Source organism: Podarcis vaucheri (genome assembly GCF_965113315.1).
Source record: "Podarcis vaucheri genome assembly, chromosome: 12".
NCBI classification, from domain to species: domain Eukaryota; kingdom Metazoa; phylum Chordata; class Lepidosauria; order Squamata; family Lacertidae; genus Podarcis; species Podarcis vaucheri.
Window position 1 is genome coordinate 59451081 of NC_138750.1, and position 12287 is coordinate 59463367.

General features: G+C 44.3%; 1 protein-coding gene and 1 long non-coding RNA gene across 10 annotated transcripts in view; one reads left to right on the forward strand and one right to left on the reverse strand.

Annotated features, from left to right (window-relative positions):
- LOC309515147 overlaps positions 1-12287 on the forward strand; it is a 454911-nt gene that overhangs the window by 185643 nt on the left and 256981 nt on the right. The gene's annotated exons all lie outside the window — the stretch shown is intronic.
- Positions 4247-12287, reverse strand: part of SNAP47 (synaptosome associated protein 47) — a gene marked incomplete at its 5' end in the record, with an annotated part of 30231 nt that continues 22190 nt past the window's right edge. For all 9 annotated transcript variants that reach the window (XM_082192487.1, XM_082192488.1, XM_082192486.1 and 6 more), the window contains 2 exons: positions 4247-9391; positions 12113-12249. In XM_082192487.1, coding sequence (XP_082048613.1) covers positions 9245-9391; positions 12113-12249 — 284 coding nt within the window. In that variant the 3' untranslated portion in view covers positions 4247-9244. The remainder of the gene's footprint in view (positions 9392-12112; positions 12250-12287) is intronic.

Here is a 12287-nt window from a genome sequence, read left to right on the forward strand (position 1 = left end):
TCTTTCGGTGACAGGTACTTAAGAGGTGTTTGATAAAGTGACCTAATGTTGAACTTGTGTAACCCTTGGATACCCCTCCCCATCTGTGACATGCTAGTGATGTAGTGAAGAGACGCGGGTGGCGCTGTGGGTTAAACCACAGAGCCTAGGGCTTGCTGATCAGAAGGTTGGCGGTTTGAATCCCTGTGACGGGGTGAGCTCCCGTTGCTCGGTCCCAGCTCCTGCCCACCTAGCAGTTCGAAAGCATGTCAAAGTGCAAGTAGATAAATAGGTACTGCTCTGGCGGGAAGGTAAACGGTGTTTCCGTGAGCTGCTCTGGTTCGCCAGAAGCGGCTTAGTCATGCTGGCCACATGACCTGAAAGCTGTACACCGGCTCCCTCGGCCAATAAAGCGAGATGAGCGCCGCAACCCCAGAGTCGGCCATGACTGGACCTAATGGTCAGGTGTCCCTTTACCTTTTACCTATTGTGATTTTATGTTCTAACCATCCTGAGACCTGCAGGTATAGGGCAGTTTATAAATAATGATGATGATGATGATGATAATAATAATAATAATAATAATAATAATAATAATAATAATAATAATATCACCCCATGTTCTGACAGCCCCAGATTGACCTGGAACACCTAAGCCATCCTGCAGAGATCTGGGGCTTTCTCACCCTGGCTCAAGCAATCCGAGAATCCTCTCACATTGACCCTATTTGGTTTGGGTCTCATCCAATTCCTGTGAACAGCCCTGTCTGTTTATGTGACTGTGATACACACACACACACACAAACACACACAGAGAGAATGAGAGAGACAGAGGGACTTGGGACAGAACATCTTCACTTGGGGGCAATATATATATATTTTTAAAAAAATTATTTCCTTTCTGCTAAAAACATCTGCTTTGAAAATGAGCACCATCCTCCATCTCGACTCGACTCGATTTGCAACCACAAGGTGTGTTTTGTTCCGGGGCCTCGAATGTGTTTTTAATTTAGCCATTTATATGGTGGCGAAGGTTGTTTACAGCCATGAAGTCACAGATACAGACAGAGAAGGTAATTGCGGGCACAGCTGTCTCCCTTCCATTACAGCACATTTATTTGGCCGTGCCGCTGCCAAGCCACCCGATGCCAGAGGCAGGAAAACAAAAAGGAGGGAGGGGAGGGGAAAGGAATGATGGGAAGCAAAATAATGCCTAGGCTCAAAAGCCACCGAAATTGGATCTAATAAGGCTCCAGCAGGGATGCGAACACCTCCATTCATTTTGGGGGGAGAAACATACATAGAAAGTCTGTTCTAGACTAGATTGGCACAGGTTTCTTGCTCACCGTGGTTTTGGCATCGCATTCTCAGCAATATTTCCCTCGGATGCTGCGGACAACTTGATGCCCATGATTTGCTTTGGACCGCAACACTCCCCCCCAAATCAAATCAAACAGAAGGCACTAGGTTAACGAAGGCTGACATACAGCAACAATACTTATTATTAATAATAATACTAATACTAATAATATTTGTATACTGCCCTGTACCAACAGGTCTCAGGGCAGTTATAACATAAAATCTCAATATAAAAATAAAAAATACATAATAAAAATAGAAACTCCAGTAACCCCCTCCCCATTTAAAAAGGGCATTGGATGTCAGTCAACCCAAGGCCTGGCTGAAGAGGAACCTTTTCACCTGGTGCCTAAAGGTGTATAATGAAGGCACCAGGTGAAGCTCCCTGGGGAGAGAATTCCACAGTTGGGGAGCCACTGCAGAGAAGGCCCTGTTCTTGTGTGGACCTCACCGGGTAGGTTCATACGGAAAGAGGCGGTCCTGAGCAGTTTAGGGCTTTATAGGTCAAAACCAGTACTTTGAATTAGGCCCAGAAACTAACAGGCAGCCACTGCAGTCGGGCCAGGATTGGTGTAATAGGCTCAAACCCTTTTGCCCTGGTGAGCAACCTGAATTCTGCACTGGCTGAAGTTTCCGCAGCGTCTTCAGAGGCAGCCCTGTGTACAATGCATTGCAGTAATCTAACCTTGAGGTTACCGGATCATAGACAACAGTAGTTATGCTATCCCTGTCCAGATAGGGGTGCGGCTGGGTCACCAGCCGAAGCTGATGGAAGGCACTGAGGCCACCTGAGCCTCAAGTGACAGCATTGTGAGGGAGGAGCTACTTAAGAATCCTTTTAATGGGAGATTTTGGAGGCCGGATCAGGGACTTCCTGCATGCCGAACACATGCTCCACCGCTGAGCTATGGCCCTTCCCAAATCCCTTGGTAGCTTCTCAGAACAAGAGGGGAAATGGAAAAACAGGAGCTATAAATATTGCTGGCTTTGCCGATGGGAGAGAGGAAAGTTCAGGGAACGAGTGCGGTGAAGTCATATGGAAGGGCAGAAACCCTGCCTTGGGCTGCAATGCCCACAGAGGAAGGGAAGAGGTTTTGAGGACACAGCAGATTGCGCCTTTGAGGTTCATAGTTCCAAGCCATAAATTCTCCCCGGCCGCTTGACTCGATGCCTCAATTGTCCAGTCCAGACGATCGTTTCTCCGCACTTTGGGTTTCTCCAAGAGTGACTCTGCTGATTTGACCACACTGTCTGCTGTTGTAGCCAAGCCCAACACTTGAGAAGGAAGGGAAAACCTTACCCACAATCCACCGGGAATGATCCTCACAGCCACAAGGACAGGTGGGGAATGCCACAAATGAGAGGGGTCAGGATCCGAGGCCAGGCCTGCGCTTCAGCTGGTCCTGTTGCAAAAAGAAACCTCATTGACAGATGTAGGGGTAGATTATCTTATCGAAGACTGATGCTCGTCCCACCACATGTTGCTGGCTGCCTGAGGCATCCCCGTCATTTCCTAACATGCTGCACATCATCGTTCTCCGCCTGCGTTCCTCGGACATTTCAGAGCCACAGAGGTCCAGATGGTTCCTATTGAGGCTCTGTCTCGACACGCTAATGAGAGCCAGCCACAGCCCTTGCTCTTCGCATCGGGCATCTCCCCACACTAAGCGCCGTCATCTTCCATCTGAGACCAGAGTCTGTTTTCCTCCAGACAGGCCCACACAGCAGCTTCCCAAGTTTGTGAGGGAACCTTGAACATGGAAGGGTGGAGAGGGGCCTCGCTTGCCAAAGCTGGCCTGCTGGAAGTTGGCCTTGGAAGTTCCCTGCCCCACACCTCAAACAGGATCACACACCACCAGGGCTGTGTGTGTTCTAAAAGTTTGAAAACAGGAAAATGGGATCCTGCCATGTGTCGCAGGCCAGCAAATTTGTGTAACTTCTGCATTGTTGATTGAGGTTTCTGCTAATTGGAAGGGAGGGACAACAAACTACGCAGGGGACTGAAGAATCACAGGAATTCATGTTCCACCGCATTTCTGAAATCTCACCAGAAATCCTCACATATTTAAAGTCCATTTTTGCAGACACAGAAGCTTGCATCCAATTTCATGCAAAGTAACCATCCTATTAGAACAAGGATTTCCGTCTGGGCTGCAGGACTCCCTGCCTCCTCCCCCATGCACCCCCTAAAAATGGTCTGCGCGCTCTTCTAGAACAGATCTAGCGGAAGGGAAGTCCCATTGCACAAGCAGAAATTCTTGCACCAACAGTATGTTTATTTAGCGTTACACTGGGTAGAACCAAGTAGAAACTTGTGCAATGAGCTCCCTGGTGCATCGCGTGATGTGGTGTAAAGAAGAGGAAAGGGATTAGACACGGGCAACTCAGCAAGTGTGAACTGAAGGAGTCAGAGGTGCACTCAGGGCACATTATTTTATAGCACCGTTAACGTGCACGACACTTCTCAGAGGCCAAGGGGTTTGCAATCTAAGACAGTGATAGGGAATATCAGGTTGAGGGGCAAAACACGGCCTTCCAGTCCTCTCCATCTGACTCTCAGGACTCTCTGCAGGCCACATCTCCTCCTTAGTAATTCCCCTCACCTGTATCTTTCATGCCCTTCATTAGTGTGTGTCTGCTTGGAATTGGTCTTGGAACTCTGAGGTCTTTGCTTGCCTGGGCAAGCACAGAATCATGGAATCATAGAACTGTAGAGTTGGAATGGACCCCAAGGATCACATAGTCCAACCCCATGCAATGCAGGAATCTGAGCTAAAGCATCCCAGAGAGAGAGGTCCATAAATTTATCTGCAGTTTCCCCTACCCCACCCTATAAAAAGCATTACTCAGAATAGTGGTTTGCATGACCCACTACTGAAGGTATCGACACAATGAAATACAAAACAGGAACAATTAATTGCACCTTTATTCAAAATCCAATGAAAACTATTTAGTTTAATTAATTCAACAACATTGAGGGACTGGATCCAGTGATACCAGCTTTTCAAAGTCTGATAATCATTTCTATCTCTTCTAGGTAATCCCACTGTCCCCCAGGGGGAGGTACTGCCCACTATGGGAAGCACTGAATTAGACTAAGGAAACAAGACAGGGAAAGCCCTGCAAGAAATTGAGCTCCCAAACCATTTAGCAGTTTATAAAACTGATCCTGCACACAACTGAGCAGGACACTCAAAGCATCCATTCTTTAAAAGGGTTGCAGGCTAGCGTTACCAAAAGTTATCCAACACCAGCATGTCTTTCCATAAGAAAAAACAGTCTGGTGTTTGAGGATATGCCACCATTTTAATGGCAGGAAGAAATGTGCTACAAACTGCCAAATGAACACTCAGATTTGAACTTGGAAAATCCTTTTGAACATATGCTGATCAAGGTTGTTTGATGACACTCCCCACATTGCAAAGTCAAGGAATTCAAACCCAGTCATTGAAATTAGCAAATATAAACACAACTCATGGTAAATTAAAAAAAAAGGCCATGTTAGAAAAAACAACAGAAGATAAACGTAACTTAATAAAAGTGCATGTGCTATGTACAGGTATTCTTTCTATAGTTGAGTGTGTTAGAACAACCTGATTTTATGCAATTTAAGTCACGGACAGGTCAAGCCTAAGCTCTTTTGCTGCTTCTATTCCTTTCTATGGGTTTGTATTCTGCACCCTTACCAAGCTGCCTCAATTTCAACTGAATGCCACAAAATCATTGGGTACAGTTGCTTAATCACAACCACCCGAATGCATTTCAACTGCGAAACGCAGGTTTTGGGTTGTTGTTTTTTCATAGGATAAAAATGAACTTAAGTTTCCCTTTAAGCAGGCATCAGTTGATAATTTTCACTTAATTCCCTGAAATTCAGGATACTTTCCCCAAATATTCTGCTTTAAATTCTGAACCCTTAAAATCCATGCAGAATGTGGGGAGCAGCCATTGTCCGTTTAACAGTAAGCAATAGAGAAGCGATCTGTCCGCCCTCACAAGTAAAGCATCACGGGAAATGTGGTTTCCCCACAAGAATGTTCAATCATGTGAAAATATGGCTCGTCGTCATATCAAATGATGGCTAGAAACAATATTAAATACATAAACATTGTAAACATAAGCTTCTTCTCACAGTAATACAAAGCTGGCAAAACACCTGGACCGTATATAAACTAACCTGCATCTTACTATGGATAGAAAAGTGTTTGGGATGCAGGTCAACAGCCTCAGGTGTGGCATACAAAAGGTACAAACCAATCATAAAGGTAGTGGGAAATCAGAATGTGCAGTAAACAGTTCAAAAATTTGCAAGTTGGCACAATGATTTGGGTTCATCATGGAGGTCTTAAGATCTCAAAGTCATCCACCACTAAAGGATGCAAGGCTGTTGCATCCAGCTGACCATTCCAAACATGTTTAATGGCTCTGCTGCTTAATTAGTGTAATGAAGAAACAAAGCATCTCACGGTAAGTGCCTGAAATACAGCACCACGAATTGGGAAAAAAAATCCACCTCCCTTTACTGAATAAAGGCACAGTCCCACAAAGATCATGATTGCAAAATAATCACCAGATAAAATAGCATGCAAGTCTGCAAAATGGCATGCTCTAAAACCAATGAGCTGGGCTCTGGGCCAGTGAAATCTCATGCTACGCTAAGCTAGTCATTAATTTGCCAAAGCGCCTTTTCCCGCTGAGCCAAAATGGGGCTTGGAGATGTCCCATGAGCACTTTTGTTCCCCAAAAACTCACACTTCTTTGGGGCTTGCTTTTTTTTTTTTTTTTTGGCATGCCTTTGCAAAAAAATAGTGAGGAAGAGGGAACATGTCAGTTCTCCTTCATCCCAATCTAGTCAAGTAAACAGCAGACAAGCCAGGCAAAATGTGATAGGGGTTCCACATCTGGAAGGAAGCATTGCTGAAAGTAATATAGTACAAATGGACAACATCATAACCAGATGTGCATCTTAAGTTGCAAATCTTGCAGAATGAAAGCCCCAAATACCTGGAAGACTTTCTCCTTCCATACAGAACCTCTCGGGTGTTGAGATCGGCAGAGGGGCCCTCTTGGTAGTGCCTCCACCCTTAAAAGGCTTGCAGGGAGCGGTGGCCTGGAAGAGGGCCTTCTCTGCGGTGGCCCCTAAGCTGTGGAACTCCCTGCCCACATAACAGCGGCTGGAACCTTTATTGTACAGCTTCCAATGAATGAAGATGCACCGCTTTACCCTGGCTTTTCACACTCAAGGTGTACTGTTTTAGGGCCCACCTTATTTTTATGACTGCAAGTTGCTTTAAATGTTGTGTTTTAATGCTGCAACCTGCCCTGGGACCTTAGGGTGAAGAGCGCAATAAATAATAAAAACTAGAGCAAGACCCATAAAGAAGGCTGATGGCCGAAGAATGGATGCTTTTGAATTATGGTGTTGGAGGAGGCTCTTGAGAGTCCCATGGACTGCAAGAAGATCAAACCTATCCATTCTGAAGGAAATCAGCCCCAAGTGCTCACTGGAAGGACAGATCCTGAAGCTGAGGCTCCAAGACTTTAGTCACCTCAGGAGAAGAGAAGACTCCCTGGAAAAGACCCTGATGTTGGGAAAGATGGAGGGCACAAGGAGAAGGGGACGACAGAGGACGAGATGGTGGGACAGTGTTCTCAAAACTACCAGCATGAGTTTGACCAAACTCCGGGAGGCAGTGGAAGACAGGAGTGCCTGGCGTGCTCTGTTCCAGGGGGTCACGAAGAGTCAGACACGACTAAACGACTAAACAAACAAGAGCAAGACAGGGAGCATCAGCCCAGCAAACTAGTCATGTGTCCCAATATGTGATCCCTGATTGGCTGTGTAGTCACTCATGATCCACAATATCATAGAAATGTAGAGTTGGAAGGGACCCTGAGGGTCATCTAGCTCAATCCCTTCCAGTGCAGGAATCACCTGTTTCAGAGTCGTGAGTTTGAGCCCCTTGTTAGGCATAATATTCCTGCAAGCGGTGGGCTGCCTAGATGACCCTGTAGCCCATTCCAGCTCTAAAATTCTATAATTCTGGTGTGGTTGCTTGGTTTTTTAAAGTGTGTGTGTGTTGAAGCAGGCTAACAACACCTGCAAAAAAAGAGAAGTTCAAAATATTCGGAATAGTGGATAGGATTTTTCAAAGATTCCACTCACTCCCCACCCCCACCCCATGCACTGGAAAAGGAACCTCACCTAAATTTGGCACAGCATTACTTTTTCTTCAAACTAATTTGCTCTAAAAGTGCAATTAGCAGGCAAAATACATGTGAGTAATATTAAAGTACAGCTAAAACACATTTATGTCTGTAGACGTTTAGAGAACCTAATGGGTCTTCTGGCTGAAATGCAAAAACTGCTTCTTCTTTTTTCAATTTTGCAAAAACTGCCCCCGAATTCAAATTCAGGTGCTGGAGAAAACACTTAATCTGACACTTAATTCACAAATGTTACTTCTGGATCCCAAGTTTCTCACAGAGTTCAGTAAGTCCAGAGCGAATAACGATAAATCGGCAAATTCAACTTTTAGAACTAGCTTTGACATAAGACACATGGTTATGCCGAGGTAAGTTTAGAATGGCACTGAACTACTGTGTTCAACACCAGAGAAACCCAAGGTAAGGAGGATTGGATTCTTCCTATAAACTATTACATCACATCTAAAACTTGTTTTATGAAGTAATTCTTGGTAATAAATCAATCATATTAGGCTAAATAGACTGTATAGCCATAGGAACAATGAAGTTCAAACATTGCGGCTGTTTCTTTTTTCAATGATATTAAATATGTACAGTGTATCACAGGCATCTAAAACTGGCTTTTCAAAGAGGGGCGCCTCACGCTTTTCCTCTTAAGTATCTGTTTAGAAAAGACAGTAGAAATAGAAGAGGATTTCACTTCCAGATCACTGGCACGAACTGACAGTGATTCCAATTAAGTCAATAGGTGATTGCCACTAGTTTAGATGGCCTGAAAAAGAGATTAGGCAAACTGATGCATTTTTAGTCCGGTTATTAGCCACAATAGTCCAATGGCACCTCCACGTTCAGAAGCAGTAGTATATCTCAAAAATGCAAAGTTGTTGGTAACAGAAAAGGAAGAGCTGCTGCATCTGGGTCACTCACTGCTGGTGGAAGCAGAAAACTGGAAAATATGGATACACCAGTGCAGTGTAGTGGTTAAGAGTGCTGGAGTATGACCCAGGAGACCAGGGTTCGAATCCGCAGTCAGCCAGGAAGCTCACTGAGTGACCTTGGGCCAGTCACTGCCTTTCAATCTAACCTACCTAGCAGGGCTGTTGTGAGGATGAAACAGGGAGAAAGAGAGCATATATGCTGCCTGGAAGGAAAGGCAGGATAAAAATGTGAGATAAATAAATAAATAAATAAATATTGGCCCCAATCCAGCAGGTATAGTGATTCACTGATCACATGCTGCCAAGACAAGTCAGTTCCCTTATGGCTGAATAAACACAGCAACTAAAAGTGCTATTCTAAATTTTCAATTATTGTTAGTCATAAAATGCATCATTTGCAAATCATGCTTTGCCTACATTGCCATGAGTGGACTTCAGGAGTCTCCCCAACACACTGCTGTATTCTATTCATTCCCTTGAATCACAGTGCAGTTTTCTTTCAAAAAGTCAATGAGCATGCAAGGAAGCATCTGCCACAAATCAGGATACTGCCCCATTCCAGCAGTAGAGATTAAGCTCCTCATACTTTAGCAGAACTTCACTGCAATTTAGAAGGGGCTTATCAAAATCACCTCCATTGCTCAGCATTTGTTTCTTCCAGTCCTAAGCCCTCTCGGGAATTCAGTCAGCTAACACAAACATTGGAGATCTTATGGCTTGAGCTCCAAGCAGCAATTTCTGCAACCAGCTTCTCGGGGGCGCTACGTCAGTTTCTTCATTCTGCGGTTTTGTTTGTCAATATTCATGGTGGCTCGATCCACAGAAGAAGTGATGCCATCAAGGGCTTCGTCCTGCCTTTCCAGTTCTGTCTCCGTTTCCAAGGCCAGGCTCTTGAGTTTCCGGAGAATCTGTTCAGAAAAGACACCAAGATCAATTTATCAGCAACACTTGGTTAAAAGCTTTGCCAGCAATTAGCACAATACCCTTTAAAATATTTCAGATTCTTTACTGCGGGGTGAGGAGAATAGAAAAAATACACTCTTGGAAGAGACCTATAACTTATCTAAAATCCCAAATAATGTATTCCTCAATCAGATAAGAGGGCTGTCTTCTACTATGGAGGGACTGCTGATTAATTTTTTTGTGCTGGATGAGGCAACATAGATAGGGAAATTCTGTCGATGAAGGATCAATATCAGAAGACTGACAAGACAAGGGTCTTCTAGTCCCAAACCCCTATTATTTCACTGTATGACACATACAAGATATGGTGCTCAATTTCAATTATTTGTGATAGGCACTGATCTTCACAACATTGTTTTCCAGAAAAAATGGCTTGTTTTTGAACATGTGTGCAGGTATGCAGGGACTCTCTCACATAAACATACACACGATTTTATTGTTGCTTGTACCCAGGCATCGTTAACAAACATTTCAACCTGAACAGACAGTATTAAAAATTATTAGTAAGTGAATTTCCTATGTATGCTTACTCCAAAGTAACTGCAACTGTGTACAGTGAGGTTTGCTTCCAGCCAAGTGTGCCTATGATTTCCACCTCAGCAGATAAAACATCAGTTCTATTTGTTCTGCCTTAATAACTTTTCCATCTGCAATGTAATGACCAACTGAGGCATAGGCAGCATCAGTAAAATAAAAAGGGAGTAAAATAAAAATCCATTCTTTTTTCCAGCAGCTGACAACAGCTGGATTAAATCCTCCTCTTTCAGCAGCTTTGCAGCTAGGGCTGCTTCGTGTGAGAATGAGGTTTGACTCTGAGGTTGGGCCAAGTTGGGGGAGAGAGAAAGAGATGGCTATTTTGGTGGAGTAAAATGATGACAAGATGTCTGGTCATTGAAGCCAGGGCTCAACCGGTTTTCTAAAAGATTCAATGCCCTTTTTTAAAAAATCAAACCCTAATTTGGACAGAGGGATTACAAATCAAAACTGAAAACTTCATTTTACTGCACAACATGATAGCATGTATTGGGTAATCAGCTCCCCAAAATCTGATAATCCGTCATTAACCAAGGAAACTCTGTTATGCAAACCAGCTAATTATAGACATTCAACAAGTGTCCCCATTTAGCCCCCAAACAGCATGATCCAATTAAAAAGCCTTTCAGGGAAAACACTGCTGAGGAGCTTCCTTCTCCGTGGCACTGAACTGCACACACTTATTTCTTACCACAACACTTTTTGCACTTGTCCAAAGGCAATTCATTCCCACTCTCTCCGTATCCATCTATACGGTCATGGAGTAAACCATGGTATGGTCTGGGTTGTCAACATGTCAATTGCTCTATCAACAGCTGCACACATGGGCACCAGAATGAGTTTCTACATTCTAGCAGGAGAGGACAGTACCTATCAACACTCATCATATGTCCTGTGCATCCCATTCCCTCATTTCTTGGAATTTCATTGCCTCTGGTAAAGGAAAAACTCTCAGCAGGAAGACACCTAGTGGGTTTTGAGTTGCTAATTTGCAGTGATCCACCTCTAACTGGATGAAAATGGAGATGTGCCCTTTCTCAGCTACTCACACCTGTTCATTGGCCCTTCCTCCAACAACAGACCAAGGTAACATTCGCTATAAAGATTATAGGACTTCTCTGCTAAGGCAACTGGAGCCCACTGTTGGAAGTTTGGGTGCAACTCAGCTTGCATAAAAGGGGTTTAGAAATGGAGTGGAAGGCTAACGTTTTCTCTGACATCATTTCCCCATTGGCATCTAGTTGGCCATCGTAAAAACAGGATACTGGAATAGATGGGCCATTGGCCTGATCTTCTCATGAGCCCGGGAAAGTCTTAGTCAAGCCCTAGATAGCCACATTTCTCTGGAAACTTGCATTCTTTCATCAAACCCCAATCCTTCTCCTGTATCTCATGAGCCTGAGCCAAAATTGCACTTAATTATTGTAAGATTAGGGTAGATCGGTCAACCAAATATGTGGCACTGACTCAAAGTACTACCACCATTTCTGCTCTAGCTGAATATAGCTGGAATATAGGACCAGCACGTGAAGAAGCAACAAAATTCCTCAAGCTGAACATCCTACCTCACAGGGGATTCTGCTTGCTTTGTGCCAGAATTCTTCCTTGAGGCTGTGGGGGGAAAGAAACCCTTCACATGGGTTCTAAGGAGAGGGAGGCTTTGTTTTGTTGGCAGGAAGGGAGGGAATGTGTAACCAGAGTACAGGAGGCTGGGCAATTATGAGCCAGGAGGTCAAGAAGCAGGAATGTCAGGCAGATAAGAGGTAGAGGCAGTGTATGTGGTAGCTGCGAGCTGGAGGCCACATTAGTTTGAATGAACTATGGTTGTTTTTTTTAATAGAGCTTGCATTCCATTTTGGTATGCATTTTTATGCTGAGTAATTCTGATTTGAAATAAGCAAGTATTTACACTTTCCTTCCCTCCTGTTCCTATGTTAGAACTAGCCAGACCCTGGCTGGGCAATACAAACAAATTAACCATCTCCCTTCTGGACATTTACTCCATGCTCCACAAACCACACAGCAAGAAAGGAGGGAGTCCCTAGTTGAAAAATGGGAGCATAATAAGTATGCTGCAGACCAAGAAGCTGGGCTGCCCACCTTGCTATCAGACTGAACTGATGCTGACGTACCTGTTTGAGTTCCTGAGTTTCAGACTCTGAAACCACCTGCTCTTGCTTCTGTATCTGAGCCTGCTGGCTTCCTTCTGCTCCTCGCGAGGAGGAGGGTGCTGGTCCAGATTGCACTATGTTTCCTATCAGTCCTGTTGCTGCAAGAAGAAGACGGCAGGTTGGAATCCAGAAAAAC